General features: G+C 37.4%; 1 protein-coding gene across 1 annotated transcript in view; it reads right to left on the bottom strand.

Moving 5' to 3' along the window:
* Positions 1-23250, bottom strand: part of cdc42bpb (CDC42 binding protein kinase beta (DMPK-like)) — a 97927-nt gene that overhangs the window by 42062 nt on the left and 32615 nt on the right. Inside the window, exon 2 of the mRNA XM_016245370.1 lies at positions 12076-12167. Coding sequence (XP_016100856.1) covers positions 12076-12167 — 92 coding nt within the window. The remainder of the gene's footprint in view (positions 1-12075; positions 12168-23250) is intronic.

Raw genomic sequence — 23250 nt, 5'->3', positions numbered from 1 at the left:
AATTTATTGACTTCGACTTGAATTTATATGAATTATCTTAAGACACAAAATTCGTTTAATATTTTATGCAACACAGTAGGAAAAAAAAGTGTCAGAGAAAATAATGTTGTACAAAAAATTTTATTCGTCTTGCCAGGACACAATTCGTTTAACATTTACAACACAATAGGAAAAAGTGTCGCAAAGAGAAAAATTTTTTTTTAGCTATTTTTATTCATATTGTCAAAATACTAAATTAATTTGACATTTTTCTGTTAACACCGTAGGAAAGTCGCAGAGAAAAATAAATATGACATCTGTCATTTAAAATTATAGGCCAAGCAAAACAAACAAAACAGTTGAACGTCCTTCAAGGACAGCTCATCCACATTTTGCTCTGTCACTCATGTTCTGAGGGTCGTATATTTACCACCGGTACAGCCTGCTCTGAGCATCGTTATGCACATGCTGCACAGTCCGAGTGCAGGCTGCACCGGTGGTCAATAAGAATAAAGCGCACATATGCTGCGTTTTATTTGGGAATTGAATCCCACTGCGCAAAAAATCTGGTCGGGTCTCGCGGTTCTTGCAGGAGAGCCGCGGGAATGCAGACCACTACACCTGTGTTTAATGTACCGTAAACTGTAGTGTGAAGGCGCACAACTCGCCGTCGCTTTGTCTCACACACACGCAGAGTCAGAGAGAGAGAATTGATGCGTTACATGTAAACGATATTCTTTGTTGTATTTTCCTGTCAAAATAACAGCGTTCCTTTGGAATTCTTGAGTTTTTAAGAACTGCCGCTTTCTCCGGTAGTGGGCGGAACTACAGCACAAACGGCAATCTCATTGGCTGGCACTCACCTATTATCGTCCCTGTTTTGATTTCAGCAAATCAGTTTGAGCGAACGCACACAACCAAATTAATATTCATGAATCCAGCAGCTCATTAATCCTTAGTGCGTTTTATATTGTTCTTAGTAGAATTCGTATCACTATTATCTTATCAGTATTTTTGTTAGTTTTTTTTCTTTTACAGAAACACTAAATGACCAAAAAAGCACCACCACCAGTCTGAGGTTAAAATGACTAATATGCATTCATACATGATTATCAAGTTTTAATTCTAATTACTAAAGTTCTATCATTATATAATATTGATTATCATATAATAATGCTTGACTGACTGATGTTAAGAGTGTACTTTTAGACATTTAAAAAACTGTGCCAATTTACAAACATTTATTATATATATATATATATATACAGTGAGGCAAAAAAGTATTTAGTCAGCCACCAATTGTGCAAGTTCTCCCACTTAAAATGATGAGAGAGGCCTGTAATTTTCATCATAGGTATACCTCAACTATGAGAAACAAAATGAGGGAAAAAAATCTAGAAAATCACATTGTAGGATTTTTAAAGAATTAATTGGTAAATTCCTCGGTAAAATAAGTATTTGGTCACCTACAAACAAGCAAGATTTCTGGCTCTCACAGACCTGTAACTTCTTTAAGAGGCTCCTCTGTCCTCCACTCATTACCTGTATTAATGGCATCTGTTTGAACTCGTTGTCAGTATAAAAGACACCTGTCCACAACCTCAAACAGTCACACTCCAAACTCCACCATGGCCAAGACCAAAGAGCTGTCAAAGGACACCAGAAACAAAATTGTAGACCTGCACCAGGCTGGGAAGACTGAATCTGCAATAGGTAAGCAGCTTGGTGTGAAGAAATCAACTGTGGGAGCAATTATTAGAAAATGGAAGACATACAAGACCACTGATAATCTCCCTCGATCTGGGGCTCCACGCAAGATCTCACCCCGTGGGGTCAAAATGATCACAAAAACTGTGAGCAAAAATCCCAGAACCACACGGGGGGACCTAGTGAATGACCTGCAGAGAGCTGGGACCAAAGTAACAAAGGCTACCATCAGTAACACACTGCGCCGCCAGGGACTCAAATCCTGCAGTGCCAGACGTGTCCCCCTGCTTAAGCCAGTACATGTCCAGGCCCGTCTGAAGTTTGCTAGAGAGCATTTGGATGATCCAGAAGAGGATTGGGAGAATGTCATATGAAACCAAAATAGAACTTTTTGGTAAAAACTCAACTTGTCGTGTTTGGAGGAGAAAGAATGCCGAGTTGCATCCAAAGAACACCATACCTACTGTGAAGCATAGGGGTGGAAACATCATGCTTTGGGGCTGATTTTCTGTAAAGGGACCAGGACAACTGATCTGTGTAAGCGAAAGAATGAATGGGGCCATGTATCGTGAGATTTTGAGTGAAAACCTCCTTCCATCAGCAAGGGCATTGAAGATGAAACGTGGCTGGGTCTTTCAGCATGACAATGATCCCAAACACACCGCCCGGGCAACGAAGGAGTGGCTTCATAAGAAGCATTTCAAGGTCCTGGAGTGGCCTAGCCAGTCTCCAGATCTCAACACCATAGAAAATCTTTGGAGGGAGTTGAAAATCCATGTTGCCCAGCGACAGCCCCAAAACATTACTGCTCTAGAGGAGATCTGCATGGAGGAATGGGCCAAAATACCAGCAACAGTGTGTGAAAACCTTGTGAAGACTCACAGAAAACGTTTGACCTCTGTCATTGCCAACAAAGGGTATATAACAAAGTATTGAGATGAAATTTAGTTATTGACCAAATACTTATTTTCCACCATAATTTGCAAATAAATTATTTAAAAATCCGGCCCGGCATCCTGGCCCGACGGCCGTGTAACGGGTGCGGTTCTCGTCCGGACCGTGGGTTCGGTAGCTCACGACTCTGGCGGCACGGGAGTCCCTCTATGCACCCTTCCTGGACCCACGAGGACACCAGCGTGCATGCACGGGGAAGAGACCGGTCTCCCGAGGAGAGGCGCGCTCTGCATTTAAACAGCGGCGGTGATGAGGCTTCATTCGGTTCAGGTGTGCCCCATCACACGCCGCCAGCCCTGGCTATTTCAGCGCCCCTCCTCTCTCATGCACCCACTCCCGTCGGGAGCCTGGCGAAGGGCGGCGATTAAAGGACGGGGTGATGCTGATAATTAGGGGGAGGCAGCCGGGCTAAAGTGAGTTTGACGTTGTATTTTGTTGTTCCATTCAAGCAATTGACGCCGAATTGCCGCTAATTCGAAAGTGAAAGTAAAATAAGCACGCCACTTTTGTAAGCTATTTAAAAGCAAAGGAAAGCGAGGAAAAGAGGGAACACCCCTGCCCCCATGGTAATACCGGTATTATCGGTGTTGTCACACGTCGATTAACCAGTGGGAAAATTTCCTCACCATCACAACCCTAATATATATATATATATATATATATATATATATATGGCCAGGCAACTCCCTGGATCTCAATCCTATAGAGAACCTGTGGTCAGTCGTCAAAAGGCAAGTGGACAAGCAGAAGCCCACAAATTGTGATATGTGTATTTACATATTTATCAGTCTGGCGAGTAAACTAAAAATTTTACTAGCCAATGGTGATTCAATTGCCAAGGTGTCCGTAGAGGGCTGTCTTTGATAATGTAAATATTCTTTGCTTGTTTTCTGTAGCTGATGATTGAATAACTGAGGAAATGTAAGCATTATATAATTAGTAACTTACAATGTTTTTATTAAATTGTGATCATGGTAAATACAAATTCAGTCATATTAAAAAAATAACATCCATATGCAACTTGACTAAAAAGATACAATGTGTAGTTAATAGATTACACTAACATTAGGCTGCTTTTAGCCATACCCTGGAGTTGGTTCACTCTCCGGCTAATAAATTAGCATAATGATATTGTGTATCAGCGATCTCACAGTCTGATAGGATGATATGACTATGGAGCATATTGCCCAACACTATAAGATTTTTTTTGCTCACAACACTTTATTTCCACACACAATTTTAGTGACTAAATTGTTGTCATGCTGCTGTTTGTCCAATTAAAAATAAAAAATAAAAATTCTATGACTGTCATTCCAGATATTTTAAAATGTTTTTGTCTCTTCTGTTCACCAAGACTTAATTTACTAGATCAAAAATAGGGCTGGGTATCGATTCAGATATCCCGATTCGATTCTCGATTTTTTTTTATTACATTCAGTGAATATAGTTTTAATACAAATGCTATTTATATTTCTAAAAAATTAACAGTAAACATCAGTTTACAAATAGTGAATTAATAAAAAGAAATTAAGAACCACATGCCTGTATTTTAAACCTATTCTTTTTTTGTATAGGGTCCTTTTTAAACAATAGTAGGGCCCTATAAAATGTTCTTAATTTTTCTGGTAATCAGATGAAGGCATAAAGCAAATTTAATTTATAATGAAAATTAAACCCTTTTATTTTTTTGGCAAACAAAGTGCTGCACAACAGAGGTTTACTGTTAAAATTAAAAATAAAACAGATGTGATTATTCCTTTAAAAATAAAGATTTATTAATATTTATTAGCAGTAGTAGCATTGAGTCTTCAGACTGCTAAATAGTAATATATTCTGACAATTTAAAGTTAAACTAAACTTTTATTTTGACGGGTTGCCGTGAAGAACTTGCAGTTGCTGTGTATGTGATATGACCATAGTTTTCTCAAATGAAACGGTAAAATGCTAATGAAGTGACTCTCAGAGCAGCTGGAGATGACATTCGTGTTCATATCATCATATAGTGAGATGACAGAAGCTGAAAACACCACGAGCGTCATCCGCACTTTAGTATGTGTGCAGTAAACAAAGTGCGCCGCGCCATCCGCCATTCATTCATTGCAGAAATCATTTATGCGTGATATCAAATGCTTCCGCAGATTTATAGTATTACTATAGCATTTCACCTGAGCATTGCGAATCACGCATATGGCCATGATAAGCGCTGAATGAATGGCAGGCTTTCTGCTGTAACATCGTGCAAGGTAAATAAGGGTGACATCTAGTGGAGAAGACTAAGGATTCACGTTAATCAGATCTTGTTTTAAATGTGCTGAACCGGAAAAGATCGATTCGTGGCTTTTGAGAATCGATACCGAATCAATGTCATTTAAAAAAAACGATTAATTGAAAAATCGGGAAAAAACAATTTGCCCAGCCCTAATCAAAAATACAGTAAAAACATTAATTTTGTGAAAGATGACAATTTTAAATAACGGTTTTCCATTTTAATATATTTTAAAATGTAATTTTAAAAAGCTGAAATTTCAGCAGTCATTACTCCAGTCTTCAGTGTCACATGATCTTTCCGAAATCATTCTTATATGCTGATTTGCTACTTAATTCTTATTAAAGTTAAAAACAGTTAATATTTAATGCTTAATATTTTTGTAGAAACCGTTATACATTAGTTTTTAGGAGTCTTGCTGAACAGAAAGTTCAAAAGAACAGCATTTATTTGAAATAGAAATCATCCACAACATGATAAAATGTCTTTGCAAGTCAATTTTGATCAATTTAATGCATCCTTGCTGGGGAACATTAGTGTACTGTACATGTGGACCATTTTTATATATTTTTTGAAATCCCTTAGGAGGCCTGACAGTCACTATATATAAAAAAAAAAGAGCTGCATGAACATTCCTCAAAACATCTCTTTTTAAAGAAGTCAAGTCATATGAGTTTGGAACAGAGAATAGGCTTACAGGCAGGAGCTGTTCATAAATCTACAATATAAACATCACGGTGAGATTTCATTGTTTCCCCTATGACTTTCAAACATAAACCTCTGTGCATGACCAATGTTATTCTGCTATCTTCTGTCCACTGGCTATTTGTGACCGTCCAGTCGGCTAATGTTAAGTGGAGTCATGAATTTCCCTGTACTTCGCAGCCCGGGACACATCACATGATGTGTGTTCACCCTTAGCGGAGGAACTGTGTTCCCCTCACGTGGACCCATACCCGCATACCTGCCTACAGCACAATGTGCTGCTTCAGCAAAGAACACAGTGCTAACTTTGCATACTAAGGGCAAATTATGAGCCCTGCTGCTGTTTTCAACTTTTCGACCCCCTTTGATGTCCTCTGGAGTGTGTTTGTGCATGAATCAAAGTATCTGAAAGGCCCACTTTAATGACAAACTCAAACAGAGGCTTAATCACACACATGCTTCTTATCTGTAAGGCTCCAAACCGCAGCAGATAACTGACCTCATTACAAAAACAAACCGAACCCTGAGTGCTCAGAAACCCCCAATTCCTCCTCCCTCGGTGTCTCCTGTCCTCTTTCCCTCTCTCCTTTTTTAGACACATGTTTCCACAAAGGCAGTCGGCTTGACCTGATTGAAAATGCAGGGGAGGTACATGGAGAAGGAGAGGAGCGGGTGACCAAAGTCGACACTGCAATGCAATTGTCACCAATGCACTCGCGTCCATAGGAGAGAACATGTACACAAGCGCTAAGGTCCTAGGGGATCAAAGGTCAGAGTTCATCAGTGATTCTGATGTACAGATCTATACAGTGAGACGGGTGCTAAGCAACCGTGCAACCCTGAGGACAAGGAAGGGGTTGCATCACTCTGAACATGCAACGTAAAATTTAAAACTGGCTTTGGGCCTTAATTGTGCAACACAGAGGCTCAACACAATACAGGGCTCAATAACACAAATTTGTGATACTGGTTCACTCCAGTTGGATGAATAGTTCTGATTTTTACTTGCCACATATTCACTTTCCCCCTAAACATTATTGAATAATAAAATTAAAAAATAATAATAATACAATTATAAAATAAAAACAAAAAACCTTTACCAGAAAATTATTGCATATGGGGAAGATGATCATTAAATTGGTTTCTAATTTTCAGACAATTCTACCTGATAATTCCAAAACGACAAATTCAGCTAGATAACTTTACTTACCATCAGTAAAATTCACAAAACAATACAATTCTAAATAAATGAATGAATAAATGTTTAAGTTAAATGTTAAAAACATGTGGCAAATGAATGCAACATTGTCACTTGCTTCATTGGGTCATCGTTTACTCTTATTTCAACAGTCCTATGAATTATACCAACACCCTCTCAAACCAGTCTTGGGTCATCAGAGTGCTGGCAGCCATTGACTTACATAGTACGGAGAATAAGAAAAAAACTGTCTGCTTACCAACATCCTTCAAAGTATCATCTTGTGTTTTCAACAATACACATACACATTTTGAACAATATAAGGGTGAGTAAATGACAGAATTGTAATTTTTTGGTGAACTATCAGCCCTGTGAAAGCTTGAAAACACTGATCTAGACAGTCTCATAGCTTTAAATCCAATAAAACATCTAGCAAAATCAGTATCCATAGGCTCTTTGAGATAAATACAGTTCTCTTTTTGTTATATACCAGATTTGATACTGGACAAGCCAACGGCAAATAATACCACTATTCAAGATGCTTTAGAGACATCAGAAGCCCTGCAATAACAAAACGCTGGACTTCTGCCAGAGAAATGCCAGCGTGTGGGGCTGAATCTTCAGCCCGTAGTTGCAAACCATCTTAATTGTGTTAGTATACCTTTAGAGAACAGAAGCCACCGTCTTCTCTAAATCAATATTGAGGACAGGGTTTGCCAGGTACTTTGACCTAATCATTCTTTACATGAGTGATTCACTCAATACAACAGATAAAGAGATCAGCGCTCATCCTCAACACGTATAGCTCTCACTCTGTAGCAGTCATTACAGGCGGTTTTGTCTGCCCTGTAGTGACTCACTGTGACGTTATGTAAAAAATGTCTGCTTCAATCTAGTTCTCCTTGATTTCCCTCCCTGTTCCATGTTTTTCTTTCGTGTTCTATTCAACAGAATAATCATTCAGAGTATCAGGTGAGGCACAAAGGACAAGGAGTGCCATTAAAGTCTTTCATGGGACAGTCAAAATAAAAATGCAGTCATCAAATACACTCAATCATGTCATTACATACCCAGATGTTTGCTTTTCCAAGATGGACTGCCAAGCTCCAAAAATGACAAAAAGTACCATAAAAGTAGCTATATGACTTGAGAGCTTTATTTACAGTCTCTTGAAATCACACATTATCAAATCTCATTCACTCAAGAACAAATTAGATTCCTATATGTAGCACTAAGTCATTTTAGTTTTCCATGGTTTCATTTATTTAGAAAACATTTTAAAAATGGAGCTTATGCTACATGTCATCCGCTAGAACGCCACTCTCTCGTGAATGCGTGTACAACAGTTAGTGGAAACTAGAGATTACTAGGGATGCTCTGATCAGGATTTTTGCAGCCGATACTGAGTACCGATTTCTTGTCATGGTGATCGGCCGATACCGATGCCGATTCTGATGCTTCAAGCTACGATTTCATCGGGTGCACGCGCTTTGCCCAGCCCGAAGTTAACTTCCGGTCAGTGTTTGTTTATCAGTCTGGCTATGGCACCGGCTACAAACGCAATTAAAGTTAAGGTGATGAGTAGACTGAAGTTGGGCTCAGGTGGTTGTGCTGTGGGATGTGTTTCCCATACATTTATTTATTTGTGGCGCTCGCCACAATATCAAAACTGACCGATTTTCCAAAAGGCTTTGTTGAATAAACATGAGCACGTACTGCACATTTAAAAATCAAAACAAGGCGCGGGTGTTTTTATATCACTGTATTTCTGAAGGAAGACTATCTTTAGAAAATTTTCGATGTCATTTTCATTTAATCTTTCATGTTATATGCCTGAAAAAGCAGAGTTTGTGAGCTCAGCGCTGCTTTGTGTACAGCTGTTACCGGGGAAACCTGTTTCTACCGCTTTAAAATGTTCTGATTATTTGCGGTTTGGTCGCGGGTGGATAAAATAAATCATAAATGATGCAAATATTAACAATTTTTTTCATGAGGCAGACGATTTTCACCACTTCAAAGGTACTTTTACGGTCAGAAAATTTTGCTTTTTGTTATTTTTGTAACTCAACCATTCTCATTTTAATTGTATAGAAAAGAGCAGCCTGAACACTCTGCTGAACATCTGCTTTGTTATTTGCCAGGAGTTAAAAAGTCAAGCTTGCAGTGACATTAGATTAAAAAAATATATTTTTTTTAAAAGTTAATTTGCATTTTTGAGTGAACTATTCTTTTAAGTAGTCCCAAATTCCAGGCCTTCAGCTGGGACCATGCCATAAATCATAAACAGGAAATGCAAGAGATTTATCTGGAAGTACATCCTGCAACGTTAGAACCACAGGAAACGGCTGGGAGAGGGAACAAAACAGCAGCACCATGTTCACACATGAGTCCGAGTGCTCTGAAACCGACACAAGCTGCAGCACACACTAACAATAGCCTGGCTTGATGATAACAGAAAGACTGCAAAACCCCCCCAAAGATCTGAGTCATCATTAGACCCACGTGACGCTCACAAAAAAAAGCCAAGGGACTGAGAAAGAAGGGTTATTGAGGTCTCGGTGGCTGAGGAGGGGACAATGAACAGCACAAATTACATGCAGAGTGAAACACTATTTTTACGAAAGTCACTCCTTAGAGACGGTTCTGGTTTCCTGAGCCTTTCCTGGAAGCTGCACCGTCCTGCCCTGCTTCCTGTGCCACAAGTGACATTCCTGACAGGAATCTACGGTAAGGAGGAGAACTTGGTTGTACAGAGCACTTAGATGAACACTTCATCTGTTCACATGCACGTCCTCTTCCCTGTTTTTGTCATCAACTAAAACTAAGAGACAGTAAGAATTAAGTGGAATCAAAACAAAACCAAGCAGGCAAGTGAACACAGAAATTTAACCACAGACCTCCCAAAATAAAGTCTTATTCAGCTTCTGAATCAGGAAGTGATACATCCTATATTCTTTTGTTTAAGCGGAGTTAACTTCCGTTCATCTGAAGAAAAAGCAGAAGTTTTACATTGGATGCATTTTCCCAAGGAAATGAGTCAAAGACACAACATTCATTTACGAGGGAGGTGTAACGACACAGCAGAAATGTGTGACACAGCAAAATGTTTCTCTCCTAATTCGGTTTATCTTACTGTCAATTTCTGTGAATTTGAGTTTCATGCTAAATCTATAATTGATCTTTTTAAAATGAATAATTGGTCATTTTAAAGCCGAAATCTTCCTAGTCTGTTTTTTGTGAAGTCAGACTTACAGACCTATATAATGTGAGCTTGGCATCATTTAGCAAGTACACACATTAATCCGACTACATCTAGCTAAGCATTGTGTAATTGATGTAATATACATTTCATTCTTCAAATATCTGACCACACATGGTGTTATATATAATTGGACAGTCAGATAGAGACTGTAGAGTGCAATAGAGCAACCGTCCACTTCTTTAGCAGCCTTGATTCCACAAGTCCTTTCCCCATTAATTTCCAATAGGGATTTAAGAGTTATAAGCCATGAACCAAACCAACCAGCTACGAGGTAAATCACAACAGTACTAACTTGGTTTTGAAGCAAAAAAGTATTTGAAAAGACAAAGGTAAAAGACTGTATTTAAAGGGACAATTCACCCAAAAATTAAAATTCTGTCATTAGCCTAATTACTCACCCTTATGCCATTACAAACCTGTAAGACATTAGTTCATCTTCAGAACACAAATTAAAGGGTTAGTTCACCCAAAACTGAAAATTGGCTTGCGTTTTACTCACCCTCGAAGCACCACCGTGCCAGTTGAACAGTCCACAAGTTCTCAAATAAAGCACGCGCATTCATAATAAAACGTGCCTCGGGGGGGGTGAATAAAGGCCTTCTGTAGTGAATCCATGAAAAGAAAAAGTCAAAATGTTAATTTTTCAAACGTAATAAACACTTTTATATCACATCCGCCAACTGTCATACGGGGAAGCCGTTCCGGTGGATGACGTAGCACGTCGGCGTTACGGGATTAGTGACGAACGTGGAGAGACAACAAAACAAAATGCCGGTCACGAATTAGAAGTACAAACCGAAGATTTGCAGAGAAAAATGTCGATAAGCCAGGAGGAGACTGGTTTTCCTTTGCTAAAGTAAGGAAACTTTGCTTCCTTTGCTCCTATAAACAAACCCGCGAGACTAGCATATCTCAGAGGGGGTGAACTATCCCTTTAATGGCAGCAAGAACTACAATTCCTTGAAATAATTGTGAATGACTACCGATTTAAAAACAACAGAGAAATGTAAAACATTATTTAAAAGATGTTCATTATATATAGTGACTCGATTATGTCATCTGTAGTGCTTCACAGAAGTGGATGGCACTAAAGAGCTGATTTGAATTTCTCTAATTGGGGGTGATTTCTGAGAATCATGAATAATGCAGATTTTCACCAGGAATTCCAGTGTTAAACACAAATATTTAGCTACTAGGTTGTTAATCGATATACCAGCTCACACTAGGTTTTTTTTTAACAGTTTATAAGTTATCTTTAAAAATGAATTCACCTATGGAGAAAATTAATATCATTTTTACTTCCAGAGTCCGACTGTTGCAGTACTTCAATTATAACCATGCATGTAAACATAATTTTTAATGATGCAAAACTGATTCAGACCAAAAGTGGGATAGCGTTGAAATCAAAGTTGGTTTTGATTGAAGTCAAGCTTAAAAACACTATATAAGGGCCTAAATAACATGTTTTTTTTTTCATAACATGGGATAGGTTTTTCCACTGAGAGCAATCTAATTCCACTGTGGTGAAAAGGAGGAAGAGGAAAAAGCAGAAAAGGAAAATGTAGCAGTGATAGAAGAGAACAGAGTGGTGAAGAAAAAGAAAAGTGCACTGTGCGTGAAGTGAATAGTCCAAGTGTTTTACTGCAGGAACGAGTAGCACATTCCCCTGTAAAACAAACGAGCCGTCTTAAATGCCTAGATTTGTGCCGGCCCAAGAATAGCAGTCCAACGCCAGGCCGAGATCCCCGGGGAATTGTCAGGGGGAGAGAAGGGAAACTCGGATGAGAGGAAGGGGTTTGGTTTGTGGCTGCTGATAAGATGCTTGAGGGGGACATGAATACTTTGCTGATAGTTTGGGGTTTTCATTGGACACACAAAATGGGTCATGAAAACAAAGCTTTGAAATACCGAAAACAAACCACACAATATGGCAAAGGCTGCAATGATTCAGAGGTGATTTTTAAACATGCCAAAAAGGCACAGAGGGTTCGCCGGGTTCCTTACCTCTCCGAAGGCTCCCCTGCCAATCACTTTGAGCATCTCAAAGTCATCTCTGTGAAGGCGCATCTCCTTCACGGTGGTTGTGAATGGCTTCACTGTGAAGAGAGATGGAGAGAATTAGTTATGCAATGGTTTGAAAAAAAAAAAAACTTTGAAATGGGCAATGGAGAAAGATGCTGGCACAGCCATGCTAAGTAATCCTTGACATTGATGCACCAATATTAAAATGTTGGCAGATACAAATAAGCCGACAATGATCATATATAATATATAATTACAATTTAGAATTATGGCCAAATAGCGCTGACAAATGATTAATCGCATCCAAAATAAAAGTTTTTGTTTACATAATATGAGTGTGTACTGTCTGTTGTTCTGTTGTCGGTGTTTCATTGTCTGAATATGGCACTTAACACATGCTGTGTGGTATCGGCGTTTGGTATCAGGGCATTTTAACGAGTACGAGTACGAGTACAGGAGCTCAGTATCGGGCCCGATACCGATACCAGTATTGGTGCATCCCTAATAAATATAAAATAATATAAAGGAAATATAATAAATATATACATACATTCAAATATATAACAAATTAATATACAATTAATATTTAACAAATAAACATTCACATATAAAAAAAAATAATGTTTTTTTATTAATTAAATATATAAATTATATGAATATAAATATATACATGTAAATACATGTAGATATTTTCAAAATATATACCTTGTGTGTGTATTTAAATATACATAATAAATATACACAGTACACATACCTATATTATGCAAACAAAAACTTTTATTTTGAAATGCGATTAATCGTGATTAATTAAGCACTATGGCCAAAGTTAGAATTTGATACCATTTTGTGAAGAAAAAACAAAAAAACTAAACTAAGATCTATTGTGTAAGTGAATTTAGTACAGAATAATGTATAGTATGAAAATATTCATTTTTCATTTTATAAACATTTAAGTGTTAGCCTATTAAATTAGTATTTTCAAAAGATTAACTTATCAGGAATGGAAATGAGGAAAATGAACAATTAAATAATAAACTAATCAATTTATGTAAACGTGTTTATGTAAATGTATTTTATATTTTTTATGTCTGTATTCATGTAAATGTAATATGTATTGCTTAATTTATGTAAATTTAAGTATAACATAAATAATAAAAAAATAAAATTAATAAATAAAATAAAATAAAAGGCCAGAAAACTGCTATGGTACTAGCATGATCATCTTAAAAGTAGCAATATAGGAGTACATATAAATGTGCTACTGAAATTATGGATTTTGATCTAAACGTCACCACAATCTGTATACAAGCGGAGCTCCAGTGAATCCATTAAATGCAGCAGTCAAGAGATTAAAGAAACAATGTAACCTAAACAGTGTGTGTCAAATTTCATGTTGTCAAACTGTCGTCCCTTCTGCTTTACGAGGCATCGCTGGTGGCTTGGCGAGCACCCAAGACACAGCTAAGCCAGCCTGAACGCCTCGCCATATGAGGACATACGTCGAGTCTTATGTAGTTACAAAAGACATTTATCACTCATAAGGGCTCTAAACTCTAAACACACGACAGGCCTGCGCCTCAGCCATTCAGGCAGAACCACATGCTTGGAGCTGCATGGAAAGAACATCATCTGCTTTAATGAGAAGATCCCTCAAAGTGGCCCAGCATCTATCGACAGCTTTATAGCCCAGCATGCACGAGGCCAGCGAACTGGTATGTCACTCCCAAGACAGCAGCAACAAAAATAAAAAAATCTGATATTATCGTTAATTTAGGAAGCTACTAGTATTAACAGCACCACTGACAACAGAAGTTCATAATGTTGAGTCATAAACTGGTGGTGCACCACTGTGTATCTTAACCCACTGACCACGCAAAGCGGTTCTTCCTGTCACCTACTCTCAGCCTCAGACGGGACGGCGTGGGCCATTCAAGGAATGCGTGATGCAAGTTATGTCATCTTCTGAGAATTAGGATGCATAACTTCCCAGCATAAGGAAGGATGCATGAGGCATTCGCTGTTGATTATTAATCTCAGAGGAGTTTGACGCAACTCCATTTTAATTTTCAACCACTGCCAACCATTAGATCCTCAAAAGGCACCCACAAATCTGGACAATCATCCATGTTACAGGAAAATAAATTAAATAATACAATGTTGAAATAAAACCAAATCTGTTAATAAATAATAATAATAATAATAAATTACATACATATATACAGGTCCAAAAAAAACAATAGACTAGCATACACAATACTTTTAAAATCACTCCTTGGGGACAAAAACTGCCTTTCATATTTAAAATTGTATGCTTTGTTTTCCATACATGTAATCTGATGTATTTCATACATGTAATCCTCTCAGCCCCCTAAATATGAGGCATTTCTCTAAGTCTCCAGGTCCATATTCTCAATTACAATAAACTCTCATCGCACACATACTAAATGATTACGGCAACATCAGAACACCAGCTGCACGACTGAAAACATGAAAACAAGCTGCTAGACAAGTTCCTGCGGCCAACAGAAACAGAGGCAAAACTACGAAGTCTGGAGTCAGTAAGACTTTTTTTTTAAATTAATACTTTTATTCAGCAAGGACGCGTTATATTGATCTACAGTGACAGTAGAGGTTACACAAGATTTAGATTTCAAATAAATGCTGTTCTTTTGAACTTTCTATTCAGCAACGCATCCTGAAAACAAATATTCCACAAAAATATTTTGCATTGATAACAATAAGAATTTTTTCTTGAGCAGCAAATTAGCATGATTTCTGAAGGATCGTGTGACACTGAAGACTGAACACTCTCAGAAAAAAAGGTACAAAAGCGGTCACTGGGGCAGTACTTTTTCAAAAGGTGCACTTTTGTACCTTTTAGGTACTAATATGTACACTTAAGGTACTAATATGTACCTTTAAGGTACCAATATGGACTGTTTAGGTACAAAGGTGTGCCTTTTGAAAAGGTACCGCCCCAGTGACAGATTTTGTACCTTTTTTTCTGAGAGTGTAATGGCTGCTGAAAATACAGCTTTGACATCAGAGAAATAAATTATATTTAAAAAATATATATTAAAATAGAAAAATATATTAGAGATTGTAGAGAGAGAAATATATAACTATTTTGTCCCATCCCTAAGAGTTTCTGTGTAAGTGTCTCTGCCTGACACGCTGCATCACTTCCTGCATCCAAAAGAGTTTTGCGGTTAGCATGCATGCTCCATTAGACATGACACTGGAGCCCTGTGCACAAAGATTAGACTGTGATAGATGAAGCAGCGAACCATCCTCCTCACGCAATAGACACTGTAACACTACTCACTGTAACTGCTGCTCTCATTAACACCTTCACACACATCATCTAACGATGTCTTCATGAAGGACACGCCTGACTTGACATATAAAAGCTCCAGCTTTATGAGTTTAAAATAGACTGCATTATCCCATGTGTGTCAAAGCGGAGCATCTCCAATCAATATGACACAATTAAATATTTAACAATGATGATGGGTCACAGCAAAACTAAAGCCAAATGAAAATGCTCTGCCCTATTTTACGTCAAGTTTCTGTTGGTAACACTTCATAACAAGGGTCCATTTGATAACTACATTAGTTAACATGACAACAAAGAATACTTCTAAAGCATTTAGAAACCTTAGTTTGTTTATTTGAGCATTTACTAATACATTATTACAATCAAAAGTTGTATCTAGTGACATTATTTTGCTGTTATTGTTACTAATGACAATAAGTGGATTGTAAAACTAAAACCCTAAACTGAAAATCAGTACATGTTAGACTAATCATTATTACTCAGTACTTATAACGTAATTACACTGTAAAAGGGCAATCTGAAAAAATAAAGTGCAACTAATATTATAGAACAATTTTGGTGTTTGCAAACAGTGATGACGTTTTTGTGGGCAGAGCCTAGGGCTGTGCAAAAAATCAAATGCGATTTTCATGTGCATCTCGTCAGTAAAGCCGCTTATGGTGATTAGTAGTAAATCTCCAGCACATGCTTTCAGAAGGAGCGGCATTTACTACACAGAGCAGTTAACTGACAAGCTACACAAAATCGGCAATGAATCGCCTGCGAATTTGAACGTGATTTTCTGTAGCTTGTAAGTGATCTACGGCTCTGTTTAGTAAATGCCGCTCCATCTGAAAGCTGGCCCTGTATCGATATTGTGGCACGTGTGCAGCAGTGGACCGCGCTTAATTTGAATACAAGAACAACGTTTAAAATTTAGCAGAAATGTGTGAGGTTTCTAAAAAATAATGAATAGAGCATAATATATAGGCTATAACAAGGTTTAATCTGGCCGCAGAGGAACACAACTGGGTTCCTGATATAAAGAGATGTAATCCCTGAAACAGAGCTTCACCACTTGCGCAATACGGAAATATCTGCTAAGTGTGCTACTTATCTTTGTCAACCATGTGTGCACGCACTCTCTCTCCACTGTGGATAAACGCGTTTGCTTTCTGAAACACCGGTTTTAGTTTTAGCTAGCAGTTTAGCGATCTCCACTAATATTCTGCTCTCAGAAAAGTGTAATTCATCAAGTGTTCATTTATGAGGGGGGGGGCTGTGCATGTATGAATTACCACCGTTTTGCCGAGTTTCTCTATTAACAGTGAAGCTGTGGCTTTAATTCCTTCGGAAACAACGATGTTACCAGTTCCTTGTTGAGAAAGATAATGTAGCTCTTGAGTGATTAAGCTATTTAGTTGATAAAATTGCAGGGCAGTGCTAAAAAGTTTGTTCATGAATGTCTGAGTGCAGCCACAACGTGATCTGTGTGAGTGACTGAGCATGTGTGTGTGTTAGATACGGAAGACAGCGCATTAGTTTAGAACTCTTCTAATTTTTATTTTTTAAACGTAGAGAGTGTGTTAATTTGTACAATGATAACCTACCAGTAATGTAAATATGATTTATAAAAATATATTAGAATGAGTACATTACAATACAAATTTATTATATTTCAAACTTATGGCTTTTTTCCTCAGAATTGACAAACTCGCAATTGATGAGTTAAATCAAGTTATAAATGTTAAGTAAAATGTTATAGGTTTAAATAGTATTTCATGCTGTAACTGTAGGGCTAATGCAACATGTTCCCTATGAACTGCATATGTGAATATTATGTAGACCTATTGTGTTAATCAAATTTATGCTTTAAAAGTAGGGTAATCATAGCAGATTTCATCCATAGTCTGTCTATTTAAACATCTGCGTTTAGCTTCAAATGGTGTCTTTGACAACAGTATTCTATAAAAATGATTTGCATTCCAATTCTGACATCCAAAGGCACAACAAATAAATGTTTTCTCTTATTCCATGGATTTGACCTGTTTCCCTCCACTTGTTACCAGAATAAGGCATTAAAGAGCAGGTCAAATTTGGGTTTTCGAAAAATATCTCTTTTGCAGGTTGTAAGGTAGCTATCCTTCAATGTAAACAGTCTGCAAAGTTGTTCATCAAAAAAGTGCATGATAAATAAAGATAGTCTCTCAAAAGAAAGAGTCGACTCAGAATCACCTTAACGAGTCGTTATATTTTCGAATCTTCTGCCTGTTACCGATCTACGTCACTGGGTAACACGTTACCATAATCCCCGCCTGCCCACAAAATACAAACACTCGCTGTGTCGAGAGAGTTCTTATTACTAACAAAAACTGAAATAGTATTTTCTCGCAAAACATACTCCAATAATTTGCTTTATTTACAACTTCTAATTTTTTTTTTCCACATGTCCAATTTGTAAAGGTGGTTTTACTGTCATTAAAGTATCACACTTTTCCCCTCACACAAATAACAGGAATAGTTTCCACAAAAAGATGCTTACAGCACCAAGGACATTAAGCTTAATTTACAGTTGGGTTGATTTATTGCATCAATCAAGAGGAATCAGACCACTCAATGTTGGCGTACCATACAGCCACTCGCCTCCAAACAAACAGCGATTTGAATGACTGTGGCTCTCTGGATGGAAATTTTCCCAACAGCACGCCTCTGTAAGCCTATAAGCGTATGATACCAAAGCAGTCGGAACAGATGACAAACAGGACAATATTAGTTTTACATTCACAACTAACTGAGTCATTCATCGAAGTGTTTTTTTGCAACTGATGAGATGAGAAGGCTATTGTTCAGAGTGAGCCATAGGGAGCGGGACACTTTCCTCCAGCTCGGGATAACACAGCCTACACTGTTCTGCCATACCCGCCAGGTCACAACACAGAGCTAGGGAGGCCACACTACGATCCGGGGACGAGAAAATGTTTATTACCAAGCCATTGGTTAGTATAGTCATGAAAAATGCCATTATGTACCAAATAAGTGCATCAGCATAAGAGAGAGAGAGAACGGAAGAATCAAGAATGCGTTGCCTGAAATAAATCGAGTTCTTGGATGCAATGAAAAAGATATTTGTACATCTGTATGAAAACAAATTGCCATCAGTGGGTGATCTGGAGAGATCTTTATTTCCTCTTCCTTTGACTAGATATTAGTGCTGTGTTTGATACGACGATGTATCGTCACAGAGATTTGACGATACGAGTATCGATACAGCTGGCCCTGTATCGATATTGTGGCACGTGTGCAGCAGTGGACCGCGCTTAATTTGAATACAAGAACAACGTTTAAAATTGAGCAGAAAAGTGTGAGGTTTCTAAAAAATAATGAATAGAGCATAATATATAGGCTATAACAAGGTTTAATCTGGCCGCAGAGGAACACAACTGGGTTGCCTGATGTAAAGAGACGTAATCCCCGAAACAGAACTTCCCACTTGCGCAATACGGAAATATCCACTAAGTGTGCTACTTATCTTTGTCAACCTGGCAACCATGTGTGCACGCGCTCTCTCTCCACTGTGGATAAACGTGCTCGCTTTCTGAAACACCGGTTTTAGTTTTAGCTTGCAGTTTAGCGATCTCCACTTCAATATTCTGTTCTCAGAAAAGTGAAATTCATCAAGTGTTCATTTATGAGAGAGAGAGAGAGAGAGAGAGAGAGAGAGGTGGGGTGGGGGGGGCTGTGTATGTTTGAATTACCACTGTTTTGCCGCATTTCTCTATTAACAGTGAAGCTGTGGCTTTAATTCCTTTGGAAACAATGATGTTACCAGTTCCTTGTTGAGAAAGATAATGTAGCTCTTGAGCGATTAAGCTATTTAGTTGATAAAATTGCGGGGCAGTGCTAAAAAGTTTGTTCTTGAATGTCTGAGTGCAGCCGCAACGTGATCTGTGTGAGTGACTGAGCGTGTGTGTGCGTTAGATACAGAAGACAGCGCATTAGTTTAGAACTCTTCTAATTTTTATTTTTTAAACGTAGAGAGTGTGTTAATTTGTACAATGATAACCTACCAGTAACGTAAATATGATTTTTTTTAAATATATTAGAATGAGTACATTACAATACAAATTTATTAGAACGAGTCCATTATTATTTATGGGCTTAAAAACAATGCAAAAAAATCTGAATATTGTACCTGGTGGGGAGTGCACAATGTAAACATGAAACATATGCCATTACCTATATTGTACTGTGGTACAGTTATGGAGGTTCTTTATAATGCAGAGGTCAACTGCCTGCTCTGCCAATAATCAGAAATGGCACTATAGTATGCAGTGTTTAATAAATAGCTGTTTTACTAAATTCTGCTGAGGTGAAATTCAGTGCAGTCCGTATCGTGATATGTATCGTATCCTCTGTATCGTGATACGTATCGTGGCTTTGCTGGTGATACACAGCCTTACTAGATATGCTTTTTATGCTCTTAGAAATAAACATTTCTAATAAACTATAATTCAATAATGCTAGTATTTCACAAAGTAGACTAAACCTAGTAGGTATAAAATAAGTAGGCCAATATTATTACAAATAATGCCATGTGCTATAATTTAACTGAAGTATATAATTAAAGATGGAGTAATTTTTTGTGGTTAAAATACCAGTAACCTCCTGACCGCAGTTTTAAAATAGTTTGATGCCAGAGTAATATTACACAAAGTGTAATAAATGTAAACTACCGTTTTGGGTCATTAAGATCTTTTGCAGCACAACTGTTTTCAATATTGATAATAATAAATGTTTCTTGAGCACCAAATCAGCATATTAGAATAATTTCTGAAGGATCATGTGACACTGAAGACTGAAGTAATGAAAACTCAGCTTTGCCATCACATAAATAAAATACATTTTAAAAAGTATTAAAATAGAAAACAGTTTTTTAAACTGGTATAATCTTTCACACATTTAAATGCTTTTACTTTAGTTTTATTTTTGATCTAATAAATTTTGCCTTGGTGAGCATACAAGACTTCTTTAAAAAAAAAAATAATAATATTACAGCTCAAAACTTTTGAACAGCAAAGGTGTTCAGAGATATAAAACAATTGTTAAGTGAATATGCTTTCAGTATTTATTTGTGCTTCATTTACTTGGTTTTGAACATCCACACACTCTTCACTGAACCACACACTTGAAAATGACAGACTCTGAAACCTTGATCAGCTCTGGAGCTGAAAGTGCTGCTCTAGACGCTGATGCTTCCTAGTAAAACATCTTTTATTTATTAATTAGCCTGGTGAGCAATTGTGCCATAGATTAGCATACATAAAACAAGGTTAAACCTAAGATTCTCACAATTAATGCAAAGTATAACTAATATACTCTAGTGTGAATTATGACAAAATAATCCAGCATCTCATCTAAATGTCAGATCAGGTATTTCTAAGCAGGTGGACAGCATTTAAAAGCAGCGCACCAGTCTGTGAGCATTACGGGTCGACCGATATGCGTTTTTCAGGGCCGATGCCGATACAGATTATTACAGATCAAGTAGACCAATGACCGATATTTTGAACCGATATACATGTCTGGTGTAAAAATGAAAATTAATGTCAAAATTAAGAATAACAAGGGCTCTGACAAAAACCGCCTTCCCTGGTGTTGGTTGAGTGTAGTACTCCCACACTGCACTTCTTACTCTTGTCTTCCTCTGTGCATCCATCTACAATAAGTGTAATATAAAGAGAGAGTTAAAAGTGGGGCCACTGTATGCTTCATGATTAAGCCTATGAATACTGTACTACAGCTAAACAGCTTGGGGAAATGTAAGTATTTGGCTTCAATAATTTACATGTTAGAAATGTATGTGTAATAGCATAACCTGTCATAATTCCTCATTAATTCTTTTCTGATGACTAAAACAATCTATTGGCATTCCGCGTCATACAGTAAATTCCATTTATATGACTGGATTCCGCGATTCCGTACACATTTTCTGCATCGCGGAAATCATAGATAAAATTGAGGTGTTTTGCAACTCCCCAAAAGTGAACCGTACCGAGCCATACCTTGCCGTACAATGCAGTGGAAAAGCGCCATTAGTAACACACACAGCTGTTCCTTCAACTCACCGTGCGACAGTGAAAACGGACCCCTTTCAAACAGTGTCGCGTTCCGAACGTTGTTTAAGTGACATACACCGTTATTGCGGTATTTTAAAAATTCATATCATAACAAAAATAAACACCGGTATTCGGTATGAACCGGTATACCGCCCAGCACTAAAATGCAATTTTTTCCTGTGATTTTCAGCATCATTACTCCAGTCTTCAGTGTCACATGATCCTTCAGAAATCATTCTAATATGCAGATTTTTTGCTCAAGAAACATTTCTTGTTATTTATGTTTCAATCCACCTATTTTTATGTGCATTTTGGGATATCGCATTAAAAAATGCTGGATGGAAACGCCAAGATGTGCATAATTTCTAAAAATGCGCATAAAAAAAATGCATGCGCTCAACTAAGTCAGATAAAAAAAATGTTTTCCAGTAAGAAAACATACGCATAAACTACGATGGAAACACTTTTACCGAATAAATTCCTTAATGAGCATCAAAAAAGACGAGACTTTGCAAAGGGACAGTATAAAACTGGACCAACCAAATGACCCATCTCATGGCACAGCATCTGAAATGCTAGTTCTGTCATTCTCTAAATTGCTTGAGCAAGGTCCTGCCAAAGTTCTTCATTATAATTAACTCCCAGAACTGCGTTCACAAACAGCAGGCTCCAAAAATAAGATAAAATGACCGCATTTCATCTGCGTGCTCTGAAGCTCATACTTTATTGTATATAGTAGGGATGGGAAGATTCCCCGATTCGCTCGGTGCATCGGCATAAAAAGTTAAAAAGTGCATCGGCTACAAGTTGGCATTTGCATCATTTCTAACATATTTGCATCGGTAAAAGCCGATTTATTAATATATAATTACTAGTGGATGGGCTATACTTTTATTGTTTAGAAAGTGACCAATACTTTATATGTAGATTGATTTCTCCTCTCTAAACTGTTTCTCAAGCGCGCTCTCTCATCACTGCTGCTGCGTGAATATGACGAACCACAACACCACGGAGACCCGAGAAAAAACTGAGATTAAAGTCCAAAACCTGACGTGAAATAACCTAACAAATCAATTGGGGCTAAAGCGGTTCCATAAATGATAAATTAAGTTCACACAATCTCACTAATTTGTGCACGTTTATTTTTAAGCAGCTCTTAATGTCGATCATGGATCAAATCGATCCACCATCGCAAACAGTGAATATTTCTGTACTATTTAATGCATTTGAGACGTTGTGTTTTCCTCAGTGCATAACTGACATGTCACAGGTATATTTTTTCATCTGTAAATGTGAGAAAGTCACACAAACATATCCATTTTGCTGTCAGGAGTGGGCGAGGCGTGCATGCGCACTAAACAGACTGAGCCCAATCGAATAGGAGCGCAATAATTCTGAGTAAAATATACATTTTGCTAAAATATTTGTTGTTGGACATTAAATGTGTCTTTTGTAGAATTTTAAACCTACATACTGTATAAGTGTATTTTTATGATAGCAGTAACTGTAAAGGGACTATTGTAATAGGTAAATCAAATGTAAGCTAGACACAGTAATTACTAAGTTCAAAAGAGTTAATGTGCGTTTCTTATAGCAGTTAAAAAAGTAATTTTCTTTATTATTTATTTTCATTTTTAATTCAGTGATTTTAACTTTTAATTTAGTTATTTTAATGCTTTAAATAGCTATTTTATAATGTAATGTTCTAATGTTCTGCTATCTGTT

The sequence above is a fragment of the Sinocyclocheilus grahami genome, unplaced genomic scaffold (assembly GCF_001515645.1).
Source record: "Sinocyclocheilus grahami isolate Dianchi unplaced genomic scaffold, SAMN03320097.WGS_v1.1 scaffold754.1, whole genome shotgun sequence".
Lineage (NCBI taxonomy): Eukaryota > Metazoa > Chordata > Actinopteri > Cypriniformes > Cyprinidae > Sinocyclocheilus > Sinocyclocheilus grahami.
Note: the sequence above shows the minus strand (reverse complement) of the source record. Positions and strands in the feature narration are given on the sequence as shown.